The 23,348-nt window shown below is 37.6% G+C and overlaps 1 protein-coding gene across 5 annotated transcripts in view; it reads right to left on the bottom strand.

The window, feature by feature from the left end:
- Positions 1 to 23,348, bottom strand: part of DDX10 (DEAD-box helicase 10) — a 274,293-nt gene that overhangs the window by 214,134 nt on the left and 36,811 nt on the right. For 3 of the 5 annotated variants that reach the window (XR_012423678.1, XM_005579553.4, XM_065528958.1), the window contains exons 10-13: positions 18,175 to 18,273; positions 8,345 to 8,432; positions 4,404 to 4,492; positions 806 to 1,271 (exon numbers count right to left, since the gene is read on the bottom strand). Coding sequence is in view for 2 of the 5 variants with exons in the window: in XM_005579553.4 (XP_005579610.4) it covers positions 806 to 1,271; positions 4,404 to 4,492; positions 8,345 to 8,432; positions 18,175 to 18,273 (742 nt within the window). In the remaining 3 variants the exon portion in view is untranslated. Of the gene's footprint in view, positions 1 to 805; positions 1,272 to 4,403; positions 4,493 to 8,344; positions 8,492 to 18,174; positions 18,274 to 23,348 lie in introns of those variants that run through there. The other 2 variants (XR_012423680.1, XR_012423679.1) reach the window with 1 other exon arrangement.

Here is a 23,348-nt window from a genome sequence, read left to right as displayed (position 1 = left end):
ACTTTTCTAAGTTTCAGTCAAAATCTATTATGTATTTCCTACTGTGAGTCTTGAAATTTTATTCAACATTGTATAAAGAGTAAGAATCAAGCTCATTTTTTACTCAATTCCCTTTTAAAAAGATGATCAAGACTAAAGGCATAGAAAGTAGAAAGGGGAATAAGAGAGAAGGGGAAACCCATTTACTGTGCACCTACAAAAGCATCCTAAAAAACAAGTGCTTTATCTAAATGGATTATTTCTTTTGTTCCTCCTAGAATACGGCTACAGAGAAACAAAGGATTTACATGAAAATTTTTCATAAACATTCATAACTAGCCTTTAAAAAAGAACTGTTCAATTTCTATTTAAGATACTGGCTTGGTTCCCATAAACAAATGTCACATTAAGAGTAAAACTTATGTTTAGAAAGATTTAAATAATTACAACTGTTCCTTATAATTTACTCAGAAAGTAGTATCTTAAGAATTATAACGAAGGATCCTCATGCCATAAACCAAGAAACTTCATTGCCTTCCTTTGAGACGTAATCGGGACTTTGGCAGCTTTTAAAACACAGCATCAGAAAACCAGTAAATAAGATTAAAGTTGTTAACCTCTTAGAGCTCCCAAAGTTATGAAAAATATGAAAAATTCACTGGCACTTACTCTGTGCTTAAATATGGGGGAAAGGAGGAAGAGTTCATTGCAAAGAAACCCGGCCTCAGTTTCTCTTAGTTTTCACTTTCTCTCAGTCCCCAAAAGGCAACAATAAGCACACAGTAAGACAATGTAATAGAAGACCCTCCATTGGGAATAAACTTACCTGTAATGTTTTCTCCTCTTTAAGGTCCAATCCAAACACATTGTGCCGTTTCACCTTCAAGAAATCAGCATCTTCTTCCTCCTCATCTCTGTCCAGGAACTGCGTAGGAACTTCCTTGATCTTCTGTGCTTCACTGGTGTTAGGAAGAGATGGAGCTTGAGATCCTTTTGCTTTTGCCAGCTTCTCTTCCATTTCTTCTTCATTGTCTTCCTCTTCGTCCTGTTCTTCATCATCAGTATCATTATCCAGTCTGTGCTCTGTCCCTTCGAGTCTTTTTCCACCTTTCTGAAGGATGGACATTTTCTCATTGAAGTAGGCTCTAAATTCTTCCACTTCGTCATTGGTGAGGGAGGGAGCCCTTGGCTCCATTACTTTATCAGCTTGGCTCATTACCAATTCTTTGGTGGGTTGTTTCTGCATTTTCTGAAGAAATCTTATGCGTGGTGCCACAGCAAGACCAAGAGACCTTAAATATGGAAAAATGTGAAAACAGTCATCTCAACACTGATGATATGTTTATAGGTATCATAGAAGAGTTTCTCAAGAGCAGAGATTTCTAGAGCTTTTTTAAAGAAAATGTTCCTGTGAGATACAAGTCAATACTAACAGGTTAGTTGATACAAAAAGTAAGGCAAAATACACTGAACACCTGTCAGAAAACATTTTAGACACTGTTTTTTCTTTAAGAGGGTAACATGGAATAAGACAAAGAGCACTGAACCAGAAACAAGATAACAGTTCAAGTACTAGACCCGCCAATTTCCAATTCAACTCTCTTAGCTTCAACTTCCTTATAACATGGAAATAACAGTACCTGCCAGGCCTAACTCACATTTGCTGTAAAGATCCAATTAACTAACTACATGAAAGTACCTCATAAAATGTTAAGCACTAAATAAACCAGAGAAGACATGACCATGAAAGGACAAAACACAATTCTCTACAGAGAAAGAACTAGAGTGTGGTCCCCATCTCCCTTCCTGAAACAGAATATGGCACAATCATTGCTATAAAAATGGATTTTATAAACCAAACACCAAAAAAAGAAATTAAAAAATCTTGTTTTCTCCATCAATGATCAATATTCAATTTAATATCATGTCTTTCCCAGCTTGGATCAAAGCTAATAGCTTTCATTAAGTTCTCACTGATCGATGAAAAACAAAATCTTAGATTTTATCAAGGATTGCTCTGAATAAACAGTAACATCATAACATGAATCCACTGCTCTTTTCCTATCTGACATGGTTCAAAGAAACTGAGAGATGTAATGTTGAGAAGCATGGATTCAAAAATAAGACTGCTGAGGTTCAAAATCTGGCTTCCACTTACTAGCTGTGAGATCTCAGGAATATGATTTAATCTTTCTATACCAGAGCTTTCCCATTTGCAAAACAGGATGCTAAGAGTACCTACCTCACAGGGTTGTTGTAAGAATAAATTAGTTGACAGATGTGATGCACTTAAAACTAGTGCCTGGCATATAGGCAACTAATGAAAACTTGATGTCATCACCGTCACCACTGTTAGGGTTAGGATCATGAACTCATCCAGATAATTTCTCTCAATGTATTGCACTTACATTTTTATGTCTCTCTCAGCTACTAAAACAGAGTTTCTTGAAGGTAGCAGTACCTCTTACACATCTACAATTCTACAATTTAACATCTAGTACAATGATTTGCACATATTAGGTATTCAAAACATGTTTCTTTAGTAAAACTTTAAAACCTTTAACATATCTTAAATAGCACTGCTTTAGGTATCAAAGGCTTCTAAAGGAAATTACACACCTCAAGGAAACTACACAGCTAACTATCTACAAAAAGTAAAATACCAAATTCAACTATACTAAAATCTGTTCTCAAAGTTAATTTTCTGCCTTCTCTAAGCACCACAAAAAGCAAAAGTCATCAACTACCAATAGATAAAATTTACTGGAATCTATTCCAACAAACGGTCCCCTAAATATGGCCTACACTATTAAAGACCTGTGCCTTTCCTATCTGCTAATATCCCAGGTAGGTCAAGTCAGAAAACCAGGACAAAAATTCACAGGGAGCCAAAAGTCAGCTAATAACCTAAGCTACAGATCATATTCAGAAATAATAAAACTAGGAACTGGTATATAAACATGAGCAAACAACAACATGTTATCCATGGCACGTGGTTTTCCATCTATCACTTAAATGGAAAGCTGGCAGCCCTACACTGCTATAAAGCAATTTAAAAGGTTCAAAAATGTAATAACTGACATATTACCTGTTATGGTAAACATACAGTCTAACAAAGAATAGAAAACAGCAGCTCACTCAGATATATGTTGTAGTTAGACTCAGTTTAAAGGTAAAGACACTCAAATTCCTAAGAGCAAGTCAAACATACAGACCTTGCCTTGTAATCACATATTTCACCATAGTCTGTGAAATTTCATGCTGATATTCAAAGTATGATTATCTCAAAGGTGCTTCCGTAAGATTATGTCAATGTTTTTACCACTCCCACAGGTAGGAGCCCACTGAAGAATAAACATTCCTCCTTTATAGGTCAAAAGGTTAAAACAAAACAAAACAAAACAAAAAACCTGGCCAGGCGCAGTGGCTCATACCTGTAATGCCAGCACTTTGGAAGGCTGAGGTGGGGGGATCACTTGAGCCCAGGAGTTTGAAACCAGCCTGGGCAACATGGCGAAACCCTGTCTCTACGAAAAATACAAAAAGACTACCCAGACATGGTAGTATACACCTGTAATCCCAGCTACTCAGGAGGCTGAGATGAGAGGATCCCCCAAGCCTGGGATGTCAAGGATACAGTGAGCCATGATCACACCACTGCACTACGGCCTGGGTGACAGAGTAAGACCTTGTCTCATCCCCCAAAAAAAGCCCTCAAATACTAAGCCAAAACAAAACCAACCATTCTGTTTCATACAATAGTGACCTCAGTTACCAAAAAAGGGGCATCTTGCCATAGTAACCGTTAGTACCTGTAAGAAACACCAAGATAGGAGGAATATTCAGGTAGTAAGCAATAGAGGAAAATAACCTAACTTAAGAAGAATCAGCAAAGAGACTCACATCCAAAGCACAAAATGTCTATGGTAATCCAGGCAAGGGTTTCACAGAACAAGAGAACTACAGAAGACACAAAGATTTCAAAGAATGCTTATTGGTTGCTCTCCATCTCCTTTGAGATCAAACTATAGGAAAGAGCCAATGTCACTTTAAGGAACTGATACTTACAAATAACAAACTGCTCCCTGATAATAAGAACTGAACGCTGAACTAATTTTCTGCCAAGCTGATTTGTTCTTTTCCACTGCGAATCTTTAACAAACAGATTCGTTTAACATAAGGCAGAGTGGTTTAAACTAAGAATCTCAGAGAACCAGGTTTCAAACAAATTCTTTCTGGCCGGGTGTGGTGCCTTACGCCTGTAATCCTAGCACTTCAAGAAGTTGAGGTGGGTGGATTGCTTGAGCCCAGGAGTTTGAGACCAGCCTGGGCAACATAGTAAGATCCCATCTCTAAATTAATTAATTAATTAATTCCCTCTAACTTTGAGGATTCACTATTACAACTATATTATGAATACTTACAGGGCATATTCAGGTATAGGTAACTTGCTCACATCAAATACTTCTTTATCCTTCATTAGATATACCGATCGTATATAGGAGACAAAACACTGTAAATTAAGAGTTTGAAAAGTACAATATAATAGCAATTAAAAATGAGTTTAGACTAAAATATAAGAAAATTAACCAATGGGATAAATTCAGTAGTACTGAAAAACCACAAAACAGTTCAGTATATCTCCATTCCATACACACATGAAAACCTACTTTTTAGAATTGTAATATTAGAAAAAAACTTTGCATTTGGTTTCATAAAGCCAACCTAACCCAGAATATCTTCTTTCCAAAAAGCTACTCTAAAAGTTAGTATAATTCCATTACAATAAGGTCCACCATTGGGAAAATATAGGCTTTGGAATAATATAGATTTGGAATCTATTCAGAGCTCAAATTCTTACTGAGCAAATTTCTTGTTTCTCTCCATGTCAGTATCCTCATCTATCAAAAAAGAGATACATTACCTTCTACTTAGAGTGTTATGAGGATAAAATTAGAAAAATGCACGTAGATACCTAGCATATCTTCTAGAATATAGTAACAAGTGCTAGTTATGGATAATTTTTTTATTGTTGTGTCAAAGGTAAGTTTTTCAATGAAATAAAATTTTACATATTGAGATTTAATAAAACCATGTCAGGAAAAACTTTATTGCTAAAGCTTTTCCTTTTTATGATTTCAAGTAATTCATCTTAACTTGGAATATTTTCTTCTGTTCCTGTTTAAAAAAAAAAAAAAAAAAAAAACTATCTTCATACTAGAGTTACAAAACCAGAATATAAACAGGGTCCTGATCCTTTATCAGTTCGTCAAATAAACAGGTAACAAAACACAACTAGGTAATATTTTATTTTTAAGTTGACTTTAGTAAAGTATATTTAGTTCCTGTTTGCATACTTCCTAAACTTCACATTTTACCTAGCTTTACAATAATCCTTTCTACCCAACTAATCTCCAAACCATTTTCTATCTCCATGGGCATAAAAAACAATGAATGACACCAGTTTAAAAATAATTTTTCCCCTACAATCATCTACAAGCAACCACCTCAGTTGCTTATCACTTTTATTCTATCCAGATTATAATCAAAACCTAGAAAATCACTTCTATGAAACTAGATAGCTTGCTGCTGCTGGCAACACAGTTAGCCATTCTGTTAAACCATGCGTGACAACCAATAAACTACATCATTTATTTCAACGTGCTTTTCTATAATCAGTGTTCTGGAAGACTCATCTATTGTATGCACAAACCAGTGAAAAAACATCTTTCCAATGTTTCATATTTTCTGATAGATAACTGAATGACCTCCTAGGCCTGCAGTAAGTCATGACATACCAAAATTAATCTAATATTTTTAAATGTGTGTACTACTTCCAAAGCTCCTAGAAGATTTTAACTGCAAGTTTGAAGAATGTTTGCTAGAAAAAACATGCACACGTTTGCATGCCCAAAATTTTTAAGAAAAATGAATATTAACAATTTGTTCGAAGATCCTTTAATGAAAAGGTTCTCAGGTAAAGTAAGCTTACAGAAGTCTAACTTGGTATAGCTTACAATTGATGCTCTCATATTTTGGAATGAATTTCTACTGATATAACACAGTAGGTCTCAAGAAAGCTAGAAGAGACCTGGATTTTGGTCTGTTACCCTAGACAATTTTTTTTTTTTTTTTAAGACAGAAACTCACTCTGTAGCCCAGGCTGCAGTGCAATGGCACAATCTCGGCTCACTACAACCTCTGCTTCCAGGGTTCAAGCAATTGTCATGCCTCAGCCACCCAAGTAGCTGGGATTACAGGCCTTCACCACTACACCCAGCTAATTTTCTTGTTGTTTTTTTTAGTAGAGACAGGGTTTCACCATGTTGGCCTGGCTGGTCTCAAACTCCTGGCCTCAAGTGATCCACCCATCTCAGCCTCCCAAAGTGCTGGGATTATAGGCGTGAGCCACCGCACCTAGTCATCCTAGACATTTTTTAATTTTCAAGCTAGCATTTATCCATCTGTACAGTCAAATCAATACCACCTACCTCATTGGTTGTCAGAAAGACTAGGTAACAATGCATGTAAAACAGTTTTGTCATAACTAAGTACCTGGCACACAGTAAGCACTCAAATTTTAGCCTCATCATTAATGTTATTCTAAGCACACCAATGATAATTTGCTAAAATATAAAATAAGTTAGCAAAAAATTTAAGATCTCTTCTTTAAATAAAACTTACTTCTGGCTGGGCGCAGTGGCTCATGCTTGTAATACCAGCACTTTGGGAGGCCAAGGCAGGCAGATCACTTGAGGCCAAGAGTTTTGAGACCAGCCTGGCCAACACGGTGAAACCCCGTCTCTACTAAAAATACAAAAAATTAGCCAGGCATGGTGGCAGGTGCCTGTAATCCCAGCTACTCAGGAGGCTGAGGCAGGAGAATCACCTGAACCCAGGAGGCGGAGGTTGCAGTGAGCCGAAATCGTGCCATTGCACTCCAGCCTGGGCAACAAAAGCAAAACTCTGTATCAAACACAAACAAACTTACTTCTTTGCCAGGAATAACAAGTTTCAAAACCATCACATAAAAGCCTAACTATTGAACGTTTTTCTGCTCAGGCTACTCTATCAACTTAGGGTGAGCTTTCTATAACTCTTCTTTATTTTCTTCCTCCCACCTCATCTATCTGCTGAAATAGAATCCAACCTCTGAGTTCCTACTCTCTGGCTCATTGTTGATATGCTATGGGAGATGCAAAGATCTTGTAAATGCAATAAATAGCAGTAAACGACAGGTAAAAATGATAGGGACTCAAATATCTGTTAATTCAAAGATTAGATAGATTGGAAAGCACAATGAAAAGTAACTTCACATCTTCCTTTACCAAAGAATCTACTGTGGGATATTCTAAAAAACTTTAAAAAAAAACAAAAAAAAAGTTTAACTAAAATAGATTTCTCACCACAAGTATGTGAGGTAATACCTACTCTAGTTAGCTTCATTTAGCAATTACACAATGTATATTTGTTTCAAAATATGTTACATACCAGAAATATGATTTATCAATTAAGAAAAATAAAACTAAATATTGACTTCTTTATGTATCTGCTAATCAAGATCTTTAAGTCCAGAGACGTAATTGGGGAACATAAGTCATATTCATAGGTTAAAATCTCATTCCTAAAGATAATTTCGCTAGAGTTCTATGCTTTCTAGAAATTCAGTCTAATGTAGGAAGATATTAATCTCACAGTCAAGAAAGTACAATCAGGAGTTACAGCAATTTTACAAAAGAAATAAAACTTAATAATGTTATCAAGTATTAGAAATCAGGCCACTGTGCATCCAAAAAATCACATTTGAGAGGATTTTCCATATGTCTTTGACAAAACTAAAGATGATTTTTCCCAATCTATACATAAAAAATATTTTTCAAAATTCTGAAGAATAAGCTAGACTGGCCAGGCATAGTGGCTCATGCCTGTAATCCTAGCACTTTGGGAGGCCGAGGCGGGTGGATCACCTGAGTTCAGAAATTCCAGATCACTCTGGGCAACATGGAGAAACCCTGTCTCTACTAAAATACAAAAAAGTAGCCAGGTGTGGTGGTGGCACACACCTGTAGTCCCAGCTACTCAGGAGGCTGAGGCACAAGAATCACTTGAGCCTAGGAGGCAGAGGTTGTAGTGAGCTGAGATCATGCCACTGCACTCCAGCTTGGGCTACAGAGTGAGACTAAGTCTCCAAAAAAAAACAAAAAAATTATATATATATATATATATATAAAAGCTAGACTTATCTATCAGCAAATTACACTGCTTGAATATCTGAAGCATAAACATGCAACCTAGAAGTAGCAGAAAATGATAAACTTCATGGTTTTTCCATTCAATGAAAGTATCCAATTGAAAAATGACTTACCCGTTGAGCTCTTTCTTTTAAATCTTGATCTTGAGCTAGAAAAGACTCCAATTTTTTCTGGACATCTATAAGTTTTTCTGGATTGATTCTTTGTAACAAAAAGATAAAGATTAAAATAAGACATCTATAAGTTTTTCTGGATTGATTCTTTGTAACAAAAAGATGAAAGTTAAAATAAGATATCTCAAAGTTGGAGACTAAAAACAGTAGGCAGCATTTTCCTATTTTCCTCAGTATTTTTAAATGTATAACTATTTCTCATCTATGAATCAGATTAGATGGAAATTAAACTAGACACAAGTTTGACACTCTTAACTACTATGAGTAACACAGGAGAAAAGAAATGACATGTCAGACAGTTTCTCTAAACATCCCATGCTGAGTGAGATACTTGGATTAACAACACAGTTAGCATTGGCTACTTAACAGATAGAAAGTAGTCTCCCATGAGAGATCCATTCTATATGAAATGGAATAAATGAAATCTAATTTTTTTAAGAGGTCTCACTCTGTTCCCTCAGTGAGGGTGGAGTGTAGTGGTGAAATCATAGCTCACTGTAATCTTGAACTCCTGGACTCAAATGACCCTCCCCCATCTCAGCTTCTCAAGTAGCTGGACTATAGGCTTGCACCAACATGCCTGGCTAGTCTGTTTGTTTGTTTTTTCTTTTGTAGAGACAGGGTCTCACTGTTTTGCCCTGGCTGGTCTAGAACTCCCGGCCTCAAGCAATCCTTCTGCCTTGGATTCCCAAAGTGCTGAGTTACAGGTGTGAGCCACCATGCCTAGCCCTAATGTCATTTTTATAAATATTTCTGTTTCAGTCAAATATCATAAAATCAATTTCAAGTAATAAACAAGTAGCCAAAGACTGCAGTGATTTCCTTATTTAGAAATTAGGCATACTATAACAGAGATGATATTTAACTCTGCCCAGAGAAGCTACAGGAAAAGGAAAAAAAATGTTACAGAGGTCTAGGCTTCACAAGAGACCTCACTGTTTCCCTGATTTTAGGCTGAACCACATTGTTCAGGCCAGGATGGTGATAGGTGGTGGTAGGTAAGATTGTGTATGGTTTTTTTTGTTGTTTTCTTTTGTTTTTTGAGACAGAGTCTGGCTCTGTTGCCCAGGCTGGAGTGCAGTGGTGCCATCTCAGCTCACTGCAAGCTCCGCCTCCCAGATTCACACCATTCTTCAGCCTCCCGGGTAGCTGGGACTACAGGCACCCGCCACCACGCCCAGCTAATTTTTTTGTATTTTTAGTAGAGACGAGGTTTGACCGTGTTCACCAGGATGGTCTCGATCTCCTGACCTCGTGATCCACCCGCCTCAGCCTCCCAAAGTGCTGGGATTACAGGCGTGAGCCACCGTGCCCAGCCATGACTGTTTTTACTTATTTTTATTATAAAAAATTTCAAAATACACAAAAGAAAAGGTAGAGACTTTCACTCAGCTTCAACAATTACCAAGTCACAGTCAATTTTGTCTCTTCTACATCCTCAACACTCCTCCCTGAATCTAACCGCTCTCCAAATTATTTTTAGGCAAATCAAGCCAGGGTGTTTCAACAGCCCCAATACAAGTAAGATTCTGATGGATTCCACTGATGCTGAATGTACACATCCTTAGACACAGGACAGCACAACTCTCTGAGATGGATAGACAACCCCAAAAGTAATTCCATACAAGAGGTTTAATTCTTTCAATCAGCAGTGCTCCTGAAGTTAACAAGTTCTCCATCTCATTTTCTCCACTAATAGTCTTCAGAAAAGGCCATTTAAGACTTAAAAAAAAAAAAAGAGTCAGACTTCTGATATTCAGTACCCTATGGATGGAGCTTGGAAGTCATCACTCTATCATAACAACAAGTAAAAAGTTGAACAGACTGGAAAAAAAAGAAATCAACAACTCTTCTTTTATCCATGATAAAGATGGAGGACACAGGACAAACCAGAGTCCCCTACACAGGAAAGAGAGAGGTGAGTACAGGGAGTCACCGCTTACCTCAGCTGAGTCATGAGCAGAAACAACAGGGGGAGCCAGTGCCTGGGTGGGAGACCCTCAACTGTAATTGATAAAACCTGCTGGAGGCTCGGTGTGGACAAGTCTGAGAAGTAAAAACTCCAGGAGGACCCATTCATAGGGCAGCCCCACACACATGAGTTTTACCCCAGGAGCTCAACCAAGTTCTCATGGTAAATGTCAGAAAAATTCCCTCATGCTTTCAGCAAAACAAGGGGAAAACGAACCACTTTGAAATATGCCTGAGCACTCTGCTCTTAACTAGTTTCTCCTGAGGGTGGGCCTTGTTAACGAGAGCCAAGCTTCCTAGGGTTTTATCTGAGCCTAACTGACCTTGGGGGAGGGAAATGCCCAACTCTAGCCATCCTTTCCCACTTAAGTTGGGGCAGTGGGAAGGCAGAGACTGAAAAGAATTTGTAAAGTTCACAGTCCTGAGGCATAGGCTCACTAAAAGACTGAGACCTACTATAGGTCTTAGGAATGCTTCCCCCACAGTCCCCACCACCTCACACCTTACCACCACAGCACTAACATCACTAAAGGCCTATTTACAGCAATTCTTTTTATAATACCTGGTACATCATATCTATCATGAAAAAAATTACAAGGCATACTAAAAGCAAGAAACATAATTTGAAGAGACAGAGGAAGCATCATAACCAGACATGGCAGGGATGTTGGAAGTATTAGGCCAGAAATGTAATTTAAAATAACAGTGACTCATATGCTAAGGATTCTAACAGATAAAACAGGCAGCATGCACAGATGAGAAACATAATCAGAGAGATGGAAATCCTAAGAAAGAACCAAAAAGAAATGCGAGAGAACAAAAAGAACTGCAACAGAAATGACTAATACCTTTGATAGGTTTATTACTAGATTGGACACAGCTGAGGAAAGAATCTCTGAACTTGATAAAAACCTCCAAACCTGACTGAAAACAACACAACAGAACTTCAAGGACTATGGAACAACCACAAAAAGTGAACATATGCATGATGGGAATATCAGAAAGAGAAGAGAAACAGAAGCAATGCTTCAAACAGTAATGACTCAGAATTTCCCCCAAATTAATGTCAGACACCAAACCACAGATCCAAGAGCTCAGAAAGCTCCAAGCAGGATAAATGCCCAAGTGAGAGGGGGAGAGACAGAGGGAAAAAGAGAGAGACTGAGACTATACCTAGGCATATCATTGTCAAACTACAGAAAATTAAGTATGTTTTTAATCCTGAAAGAAGTGGGCGGGGGGCACCTTACCTATAGAGGAACAAAGACAAGAATTACACCTGATTTCTCAGATACCATGCAAGCAAGGAGAGAGTAGAATGAAATATTTAAAGTGCTGAGAGAGAAAAACCACCAGCCTAGAACTCTGTACCCCAAAAAATTATCCTTCAAAAGTGAAAGAGAAACACTTTTTCAGACAAACAAAATTTGACAAAATTTATTTCCAGTAGAATTGCCTTGCAAAATATGTTTAAAAGTTATTTAGAGAGAAAAAAAATAACGTAAGTCAGAAACTCAGATCTTCATAACAAAGGAAGAGCACATCAAAGGAGTAAATGATGGTAAAAAAAAAATTTTCTTATTCTTAATCTAAGTTTTTTCAAATTAATAGCCCCAGCATGTTTAATTATGTATATTTACATGTATACGCTTATGTATGCTTTACATAAGTGAAATGAATGACATCAATGATACAAGGGACAGGAGGGATAAATCAGAATTATAAGGTACTCACACTACCTGTGAAGTGCTGTAGCATTATGTCATTATTTCAAAATGGGCTTGGATTACTTGTAAACATATATTGCAAAAACATTAGAGCAATCACTAAAAAAAAAGTGAAAACGAAAAAACACAAACTGGTATGCTAAGGAGAAAAAACAATCATTAAAATGCTCAGAATCACAAGAGGCAGAAAGAGAGGAGACGAAAGAATAACAGGGCAACAAACAAAAAACAGTAACAGATACATTAGATATTCATCCAACTATATCAATAATCACTTTCAACATCAATAGCCTAAATGCATCAGTTAAAAGAGATGTTGTCAGAGTGGATCAAAAAACAACACCCAACTATATGTCGTCTACAATAAACCAACTTTCACTATAAAGACACATAAATTAATAAAAGTGGTTTGATAAAAATATCTCATGCTAACACTAATCAAAAGAAAGCAAAAACAGCTATATTAATGTCAGAGCAGACTTCCAAGCAAGAAACTTCTCAGGGAAAAATGGCATGACATAATGATAAAGAAGTCAATTCTCCAAAAAGGCTACAATCCTTAATGTACAGGCTCCTAACAATAGAGCATCAAACTATGTGAGACAAATACTGATAAAATTGCAACCAGAAAGATGAATCCACTGTTATAATTAGAGACTTCAACACCCTTCTATCAGGAATAGACAAATCCAGCAGGCAGAAAGTGTCAGTAAGAACACAGCTGAACTCAACAATACCATCAATCAACTGGACACAACAGACATCTAGAGACTACTTTATCCAACAACATAATACACATCTTCTCAAGCTCACAGGGAACATTCATCAAAATAAAACACATTCTGGGCCATAAAACATATCTTAACAAAATTAAAAGAATATAAATCATACAATATCTGCTTTCACATCACAATGGAATTAAACTAGAAATAACAGAGGCCAGAGGCAATGGCTCACACCTGTATTCTCAGTACTTTGGGAGGCTGAAGTGGGCAGATCACCTGGGGTCAGGAGTTCGAAACCAGCCTGGCCAACATGGCGAAACCCCATCTCTACTAAAAATACAAAAATTAGCTGGGCGTGGTGGCCCATGTCTGTAATCCCAGCTACACGGGAGGCTGAGGCAGGAGAACCACTTGAACCCAGGAAGTGGAGGTTGCAGTGAGCCAAGATTGTGCCACTGCACTCCAGCCTGGGTGACACAGCCAGATTCTGTCATAACATAACATAACATAACATAACATAACATAACATAACATAACATAGAAATAGCAGAAAGGTAACTGGAAAATTCTAAAATACATGGAGATTAAACATACCTCTAAATAACACAAGTCAAAACAAAGTATTTTAAAATTTCTCTTGAATTAAATAAAAATGAAAATAACTTAGCAAAATTTGTGGAATGCAACAAGAGCAGTACTTAAGAGGGAAATTTATAGCACTGAATGCATATACAGTCATGGGCCACATGATGTGTCAGTCAGTGATGGACTGCATATACAACAGTGGTCTCTTAAGACTGTAATGATGGCCAGAAGCAATGGCTCACACCTGTAATTCTAGCACTTTGGGAGGCCGAGGCAGGAAGACTGCTTGAGCTCAGGAGTTCGAGATCTGCCTCAGCAACATAGGGAGACCTTGTCTCTACTAACAATAAAACAAATTAGCCAGGCATGGTGGCACAGGCTACTCAGGAGGCTCACTTAAGCCTGGGAGACTGAGGCTGCAGTGTGCCAGTGAAGCTGAAAAATTTCTATCACCTAGTGATGTCACAGCCATCCTAACACTATGGGGCAATACATTATTCACATGTTTATGGTGATGCTGGTGTAGGCAAACACACTGCACTGCCAGATATATAAAAGTATGGCACTTACAATTACACATGGTACATAATACTTGAAAATGATAACACAACTATTACTGATTTATTCACTATACTTTTTACTATTTTACAGTATTTTCCTTCTACTTATAAAAACACCCTCAGGCAGGTCCTTCAGGAAGTACTGCAGAAGGAGGCATTGTTATCATAAATGATGACAGCTCCATGTGTGTTATTGGCCCTGAAAGCCTTCTAGTGGGGCGATGTGAAAATGCAAGACAGTGATATGAATGATCCTGACCCTGTGTAGGCCTAGGCTCATGTGTCTGTGTCTCCATTTTTAACAAAATGTTTTAAGGCAAAACAAATATTTTTAACCAAAAAAAAGCTTGTAGAGTAAGGATATAAAGAAAATATTTTTGTATAGCTGTATAATGTGGGCTTTTAAGCTAAGTGTAATTACAAAAGAATCAAGAAGCTAAAAGTTTGTAAAATAAAAAAAGTTACAGCAAGCTAAGGTTACTGAAGAAAAAAAGTTTAGTGTAGCCTACGTGTACGGTGTTTACCAAGTCTACAGTTGTATACAGTAATGTGCTAACTCTTCACATTCACGCACCACTCACTGACACCCAGAGCAACTTCCAGTCCTGCAAGCACTGTGGTAAGTGCCCTATGCAGGTATGCTTTTTATCTTTTAAACTGTATTTTTACTGTGCCTTTTCTATGTTTAGACATGCTTAGATACACACCTACCATTGTGTTAAATTGCCCACAGTATTCAGTGTACAGCATGTACAGTATTAATGCTGTACAGGTTTGTAGCCTAAATGCAATAGGCTATACCATATAGCCTAGGTATGTAGTAAGCTATACCATCTAGGTTTGTGTAAGTGTAGTCTATGATGTTTATACAAGGATAAAATTAATGATCCCTTTCTCAAACTTATTCCCATAATTAAGCAACATATGACTATATTAGAAAGAAAGTACCTAAAAATAAATCATCTACAGTTCCAACTTGGGAAACAGAAAAGGGGTAAATTAAATCAAAAGCAAGCAGAAGAAATAAGAACTAGAGTAGAAATGACTGAAATTAAAAACAGGAAATCAATAGGGGGGAAAAAATTAAATCACGAGCTTGTCCTTTAAAAAGAATAAACAACTAAAAGAAGTCATAAGCCTATAACCATACTAAGAAAACAAAAGGACACAAGTTATTATTGGAAATGAGAAGGAATAGCATTACAAATCCCATGGACATTAAAAGCATAAAAAGATTATGAACACCTCTATGCCCACATATTTGATAACCTAGATGAAATGGACCAATTCCTTGAATGACAAAATCTTACAAGAAGTAAACTCTCTCAATAGGCTACTATCTATTAAAGAAATTGTATCAATAATTTATAACCTTCCAAAACAGAAATCACCAAGCCCAGATGGGCTCACCCATAAATTCTACCAAACATTTAAGAAAGAAATACCAATTTCCTATAATCTCTTTCAGAAGACAGAGTCAAAGGGAATACTTCCTAACTCATTCTATGAGGCCAATATCACTTTAATACCAAAACCAGACACAGACATTACAGGGGAGAAAAAACTACAGACCAGTATCACTCATAATGATAGATGCAAAAGTCCTCAACAAATACAAAAAAACCTACTGCTAATATCATACTTCATGGTGAGAAACTGGAAGCTCTCCTGCTAAGATCAAGATGTCCCCTCTCACCACTGCTGTCCAACATCATTCTAGAAGTCCTAATTAATGCAATAAGACAAGAAAACGAAATAAAAGGCATACTGATTAGGAAAGAAATAAAACTGGCTTTGTTCACAGATGCATGATCATCTACGTAGGAAATCGAAAAGAATGGACAAAGAAACTAGACTAATAAGCAATTATAGCAAGACTACAAGATTGAAGATTAATATACAAAAGTTAATTACTTTCCTGTTTTTATCACAAATGAAAAAGGGAACATCACTACTAATCCCACAGACATCAAAAGGATAAAAAGACTACTATGAACAAATTTGGGAGGCCAAGACAGGCAGATTGCTTGAGGCCAGGAGTTCAAGACCAGTCTGGCCAACATGGCAAGACCCCATTTCTACTAAAAATACAAAATTTAGCCAGGCATGGTGGCACACGCCTGTAGTTCTAGCTTCTTGGGAGGCTGAGGCATGAGAATTGCCTGAACACAGGAGGTAGCGGTTGCAGTGAGCCAAGATTGCAAGACTGCACTCCAGCCTGAGCAACAGAGCAAGACTCTGTCAAAAAAAAAAAAAAAGAAAGAAAGAAAAGAAAGAAACTATGAACACCAATTTACCAGCAATAAATAAGTGGAATTTGAAACCAAAAGCAATACTATTTACATTATTAGCACTCCCAAAAATGAAACACTTAGGTATAAATCTAACAAAATATTAGCAAATTGAATCCAACAAGGTACAGAAATAATTATACATCATAACCAAGTGACATTTATCCCAGGAATGCAAGGCTAGTTTAACATTTAAAAAAAAAAAAAAGACCTTAATGTACTCCATCACATCACCAGGCTAAAAAAGAAGAAAAAAAAAAATCGCATGATCTCATCAGATTAAAATTTTCTTTTTTTTTTTTTTTTTTTTTTAAACAAAATCCAATATCCACTCATGATCTTTTTTTTTTTTTTAACTCAGTAAACTAGGAATAGAGGACAATTTCCTCACCTTGATAAAGAATTCATCTACAAATGCTGGCAAGAATGTGGAGCAACAGGAACTCTCATTCATCGCTGGCAGGAATTCAAAATGGTGTCACCACTTTGGAAGACAGTTTGGCAGTTTCTTAGAAAACGAAACATATTCTTACCATCTGGCCCAGCAATCATGCTCCTTGGTAATATCTATCCAAAGGAATTGAAAACTTATGTCTACACAAAAACCTTCACATGGATGTTTATAGCAGCTTTACTCATAACTGCCAGAACTTGGAAGCAATTATGATGTCCTTCAGGGTCGGGCATGGTGGCTCACGCCTGTAATCCCAATACTTTGGGAGGCCAAGGAGGGTGGATCACGAGGTCAGGAGATCGAGACCATCCTGGCTGACATGGTGAGACCTCATCTCTACTAAAAATACTAAAAATTAGCCAGGCGTGGTGGTGGGCGCCTATAGTCCCAGCTACTCGGGAGGCTGAGGCAGGAGAATGGTGTGAACCCGGGCGGTGGAGCTTGCAGTGAGCCGAGATCATGCCACTGCACTCCAGTCTGGGCGTCTCAAAAAAAAAAAAAAAAGATGTCCTTCAGACCTTTGAAAGTTGAACGTTAATCCAATATCCACTAGCTATAAGACTTAAGCAGGATTAAGGGAACTGCTGACAAGAATCTAATTGTGGCTTTTTGGTTTTAATATTACTGATGTGATCTTACATATTTTTATTAAGGGAATGAAAAGATCTTTTCTCTTCCTGATCTATCTTTAACCCTGTATTTAGTAACCTATAAATGACATTCTTTATATAGCACCTTATTCTCCCTGACCCATCAGAATTCAGACAACTTACTAGCTTTTATGGCAATCTGGTTATCTGCATAAAATCAATACAAATCTGTCCTTTTTATAACCAGGCTATAGTTGGTTATATAAACAAGGTCAAAACAAAACAACCTTAAATGCATACTACTAAGTGAAAGAAGCCAATATGAAAAGGCTAGGTACCGTATAATTCCAACTATAATATATGACATTCTGGAAAGAAACCTATGGAGACACTAAAAAGATCAGTAGTTGTCAGAGGTTCAGGGGGAGGGGAGAGGAATAAACAGGTAGAGCACAGGATTTTTAGAGCAGTGAAAATGCCGTATGATATTAAAATGGCAGATATGCATCATTACACATTTGTGCAAGCACACAGAGTGGACACCACCAAGAATGAACCCTAGTGTAAACTATGGACTTTGGTGAAAAACGTCAACATAGGTTCATCAATTGTAGCAGGTGTACTCTGGTGGGGGATGTTGATAATGGCAGAGGCTGTGCATGTTCGGGGAATGGGCTATATGAGAACTCTATCTTCCTCTCAATTTTCCTGTGAACCTAAAACTGTTCTAAAAAGAGCCTTTTGATAAAAGTCAAACCAGGCAGTTGAATAAATTAGGGGGAGGAGGGAATTAGGTGCACATAATTAAGCATAACAATTTCATGCCTTCATTTTCCTAAAAACATAAAGACAACAAGTAGGTCTTACTTGATTTCCTTCACAGGTACTTTCTTCTGAAGAAGCTGCTGCACCATAGCTTTTTCTGAGGGAAGCAAAATTAATAAAGCTTCACCATCCTCTTTGTACCTAAACAAAAAGAAACAAAAACTTTAACACATCAATGTAATCTGCATTTTACATTGTAACAGTGTGATGAATAGATAAACATGGAAACCAGTTCATCTAATCATTAAATATCAGAGACTGGCTTTTAATCTCTAATAAGAGAAAACTAGGACTCTCAACACCTCATATCATTTTCATCACTAGTTATCATTCCTAATGACTTTCAGGCTGTTCCATAGAAGATGATCTAAATTCTAAGAAATAAATCAATTAAAGAGATTTTCTTAAATAGCTCTCTATCCACGTAACAAGGAGACAATTTCTCACTCAAGCCACTAGAGGATCACAATAAAGTTAATCTCTGAATAAATATGGCACCCAATATATACTTTAAAAAAAAAATCAATTCCTTTTCCTGGGGGTTTTATTTACACCTTGGAAGTAAAATTGTCCTGAAGCATTAGTTATAAGAAATAGATCTGTTCGGCCAGGCGCGGTGGCTCGTGCATGTAATTCCAGCACTTTTGGGAAGCCGAGGCAGGTAGATAACCCAAGGTCAGGAGTTTGAGATCAGCATGGCCAACGTGGTGAAACCCCGTGTCTACTAAAAATGCAAAAATTGGCTGGGCGTGGTGGCGGGTGCCTGTAATCCCAGCTACTAGGGAGGCTGAGGTAGGAGAATTGCTTGAACCCAGGAGATGCAGGTTGCAGTGTGCTGAGATGACGCCACTGCACTCCAGCCTGGGCAACAGAGCAAGACTCCGTCTCAAAAAAAAAAAAGAGAGAAAGAGAGAAAGAGAGAGAGAAAGAGAGAAAGCAAGAAAGTGAGGAAGGAAGGAAGGAAGGAAGGAAGGAAGGAAGGAAGGAGGGAGGGAGGGAGGGAGGGAGGGAGGGAGGGAGGGAGGGAGGGAGGGAGGGAGGGAGGGAAGGAAGGAAGGAAGGAAGGAAGGAAGGAAGGAAGGAAGGAAGGAAGGAAGGAAGGAAGGAAGGAAGGAAGGAAGGAAGGAAGGGTTCTGTTCAAGTAAAACACTTGGCTCCAATCCATGTTACTTCTCTTCCCTCACCTAGTAAAATCTTATTCCACGCTGCATCTTCAGAAATTTGTACTGACATGGGCCACAAAACATCCTGTAGTTACTAAGCTTCTTGTGCTACTTGCATACAGATTTTCCCAATACCTTCATGTCAGCCATTACATACAAGCAGTAAAACACAGAACACAATTGGATACTTGGAGAAATTTTTTAAATAAAAAGAAGAAAAAATCTCAAAACACTCTCACCAGGATTCATACTGTACAATGTGAGGAGCAAATAAACCTTTTACTGAGAAACTTTGTTGTGGGCATAAACTGTAAAGAACATAAAGAAACAGAAGATGAAAATCCCTGTCTCCAGTGATCTAATGTTCCTGTTAACTATAAAAAACAAACACACAGGCAAGAGAATCAAGAGAACAGTCACAAAACAGTAAATAAGTAGGTGCAAAAGGACAACCATAGGCAATAAACCACCAACTCAGAAAGGAAAAGAGGCCACTCGGGGTTAGCCAGAGAAAAACAAAAATATGTCACAGAATATGAAATGAAATTTCAGGTGGGCCTTGAAGATGGAAAAGAATTTAAAGCTGTCCCCCTAGGCAGTACTGGACTAAACCATCCATGCAGCCAGAAGTCATTAGCATCTAAAGTAGTGAAGAGAATAAGGTACAGCAAAGGAGGAGAATGGCATAAACAAGGGAGTGGAAGCCAGAAAATACAAGGAAAATGTATTCCACTGAAGCCCAGGGTACACAAACAGCAGGAAGGACTGCTAGAAAGGTACATTAGAGCCTGTTTTTAGAGGCCCCAGAATGTGTCTGCATACAGAGACTGAATACCACCAATATGTAAGTAGAATTTTATCATCAAATTCTGGAAGGAAAAACTGGCTTTGACATACTGAGAGGTGGCACTGCCTGGAGAAACTAACATCTAAACTGAGACCTAAAGAATAATTAGGAATTAATCCGACATGAGGGGAAGGGATATAGATGGGGTAATCGAGTTTTCCATGGGCTAAGGCACCATTTGAGAGCCCATTGGATACTTTCATCTTCTTCATGTCTACTTGCTTTTCTAGTCAACAGAGGGGACAGAGTGACGCTGAACATACAATTTACTACTTTCACCAATTATCTGTTTAGAACTGAAAGACTAGTACCAAATACCTTCCTCATAGTATTTTAACACAGAATAATATGACTCACTTCATCTTTGTTCACTAAAAAAAATTATGAATTTAAAGCAGATCCCTAAGCAGTATGGGACCAGACCATGTGTGAAGGCAGCATTTATTACTACATAAAGCAGTGAGGTGACACACTGAGCAGACAAGATAACGGACAGACATCATGTCTGAAGCTCCCAGACTCCACCAAGGAAAGATTACAGGTCCAAAGAGGACAGGAATCAGTTAATGCTGACTCCTAAGCAGTATACTTCCAAAATGCCCTTGAGGCAGCCAGACTCTTGAGGTTAAGCGAATTACCTCCAGAAGTAGAAAGGCTTATTCTGTCTGGAACCATTAGGAAGGAGGAGAACAGTGGGTTGAGGGCTACGCAACAGTCAACCCTTTTAATACTCTATATTCAAGTTCAGGGATGGCAAGATGAAATAAAAAGGCCCACAAATCTACATAGGGCAAGAACTGTGGCAAAGAGGTAAGAGAACCTAGGAGATCAAAAAGGCATTCACTCAATGTTCTCTCATGTTCCAACTGACTCCTAGAAAGGAATAATAAGGCTAGTCATACCTCTGTTCATCTCATCTACTCATTCCCAGGGAGAACCGGGGAAGATGAGTCAGGACTAAAGTCACAAAGGGCCCATGATCAAACCTTTTAAAGCCTCAGCTAACAGAATATATGTAGAAGGCTACACAAGGTTAAGACAAATAGCAACAGCAGAATTTTAGAAGAAAAAGACTCCCAATGGAAAATGGAAAATACCCAAAGTCAAATCCATAAGGCAAGCACCCATTAAAAAGATCATTGGCCATTTTACCTATTTTACATTACACACATCTTTTCCCTGAAACAACATAAACCACAAGTTATCTCCCACATGCTAATACCAAAAGTTCCCCAGTAAGCTTTTATTCTAGAATAAAAGCACTTTTTAAAAGAAGGCATAAGTACATTTCACTTTTTAAAAAATGCTTGCTAGAATACAGTCTATTTACCCATGAGCGAGCTTTTAGATTTCAAAAGCAATATTCAAGGCCCAAGGCTAAATACATAAGAAATAAGTGTTCTTCACAAGATCTACACTTTACGACAGGCGCGGTGGCTCACGCCTGTAATCCAGCATTTTGGGCAGCTGAGGCAGGTAGATCACAAGGCCAAGAGATCGAGATCATCCTGGCCAACATGGTGAAACCTCGACTCTACTAAAAATACAAAAATTAGCTGCACATGGTGGCACACGCCTGTAGTCCCAGCTACTGGAGAGGCTGAGGCAGGAGAATCATTTGCACCCAGGAGGCAGAGGTTGCAGTGAGCAGAGATCACGCCACTACACTCCAGCCTGCAAACAGAGCGAGACTCCGTTTCAAAAAAAAAAAAAAAAAAAGATCTACACTTCAAAACTACATTTAGACGTATTTGTTTTCAAAACATATTTATTTCAAATTGATAAATTGTATTTATCATGTACAACATGATGTCTTAGAGTATATACACATTGTGGAATAGTTAAGTCTAGCTAATTAAAATATGTATCACCTCACAGTTATCATTTTTGTGTCGAGAACATTTAACACCCACTGTCAGCATTTTTCAAGAATACAATACAGTATTATTAACTAGTCACCATGACAAATTATTTTAAGAGACAGTCTAGCCACCTGATAAAAAGCATCTGAAACAAAATTTCATTTTCGCCATCAGTATCAATACTATACTGAATTTATGCAGCTCTTCCAAATTTATGAATTTTTTTGGATTAATATATAAACTTGCAGGTCTTAAAAGCAAGCAACCAGCAGGAAGTTGCAACACAAAATAGTATTCCTGAGAGCCCAGGAGGTTGGCCTAAAATCAGCTACTTACTAAATATCAGAGACTTTAAACTTCTAAATCCACCACTTTTTCAGTTACATCAGGATTCCCTCCAGAAACAAGAATACTCAACAGATTGGTCATGATTGTCTAGCTGATATCAGGAAGCTTTTCTCCACATCCTGCAGCTCACTAGTATTTCTAGTTAAAACAGGAATCCAGACCATCGGTTTGGGTGTACAAGGTAATTCTTCCACTGAAATAACCTTCAAACAAACTAGAGCCAGAGGCAGGAAAAAAGCCCTGCCATTCTGGCAATAATTTGCCTTCTACCCATGAACCAATAATCTTTAACTACTCAAATTCAGATTCTCCAACACATCAACTCCATTCCAGTTGGGTCTTTAATTGTCCCTTAAACTTTGCTCATTCATCCTTTCCACTATCGTCCTACCATGGTCTGTGATATGCCATTCACAGCTGCCTAGCCACCCTCAGTTCTCTTAGCCTGGTTCTCCATGTTACAAGTCAGGTTACAGAAAGTTTATTTATAACAATCCCATTTTTGTAACTAGAAAAAATATACACACACGTACAAGAAAAAAACATTTCTAAGTAGTCAATTTAGGTGACTTTGTTTTGTCATTATAGTCTAGAATCTGTTTAGTGAATAAGCATTATTTTTGTAATACAAGTTATTAAAAATAAGTTTTTTAAAAAACAATGCTTTTAAGACCTACATCTTTTGTTTCACTCTTACCTCATTTAACATACATCCTAGTACTACCAATATTAGTATATTTCCTTATCTTGATTATTAAATTTGAGGACATGTATACATTTGTCATGTGTCCCTAACACATGCACAACAAATATTTGGTGAGTGAACACTAAAAGCTTTATCAGCAGATAAAACTCTAGACTTGGCCAGGCACGGTGGCTCATGCCTGTAACCCTAGCACTTTGGGATATCAGGCAGATGGATCACTGGTCAGGAGTTTAAGTCCAACCTGGCCAACATGGTAAAACCCCATCTCTACTAAAAGTACAAAAATTAGC

This window comes from Macaca fascicularis, chromosome 14 (genome assembly GCF_037993035.2).
Source record: "Macaca fascicularis isolate 582-1 chromosome 14, T2T-MFA8v1.1".
NCBI classification, from domain to species: domain Eukaryota; kingdom Metazoa; phylum Chordata; class Mammalia; order Primates; family Cercopithecidae; genus Macaca; species Macaca fascicularis.
The sequence above is the reverse complement of the archived record's forward strand: the minus strand, read 5'-3'. Positions and strand labels throughout refer to the sequence as shown.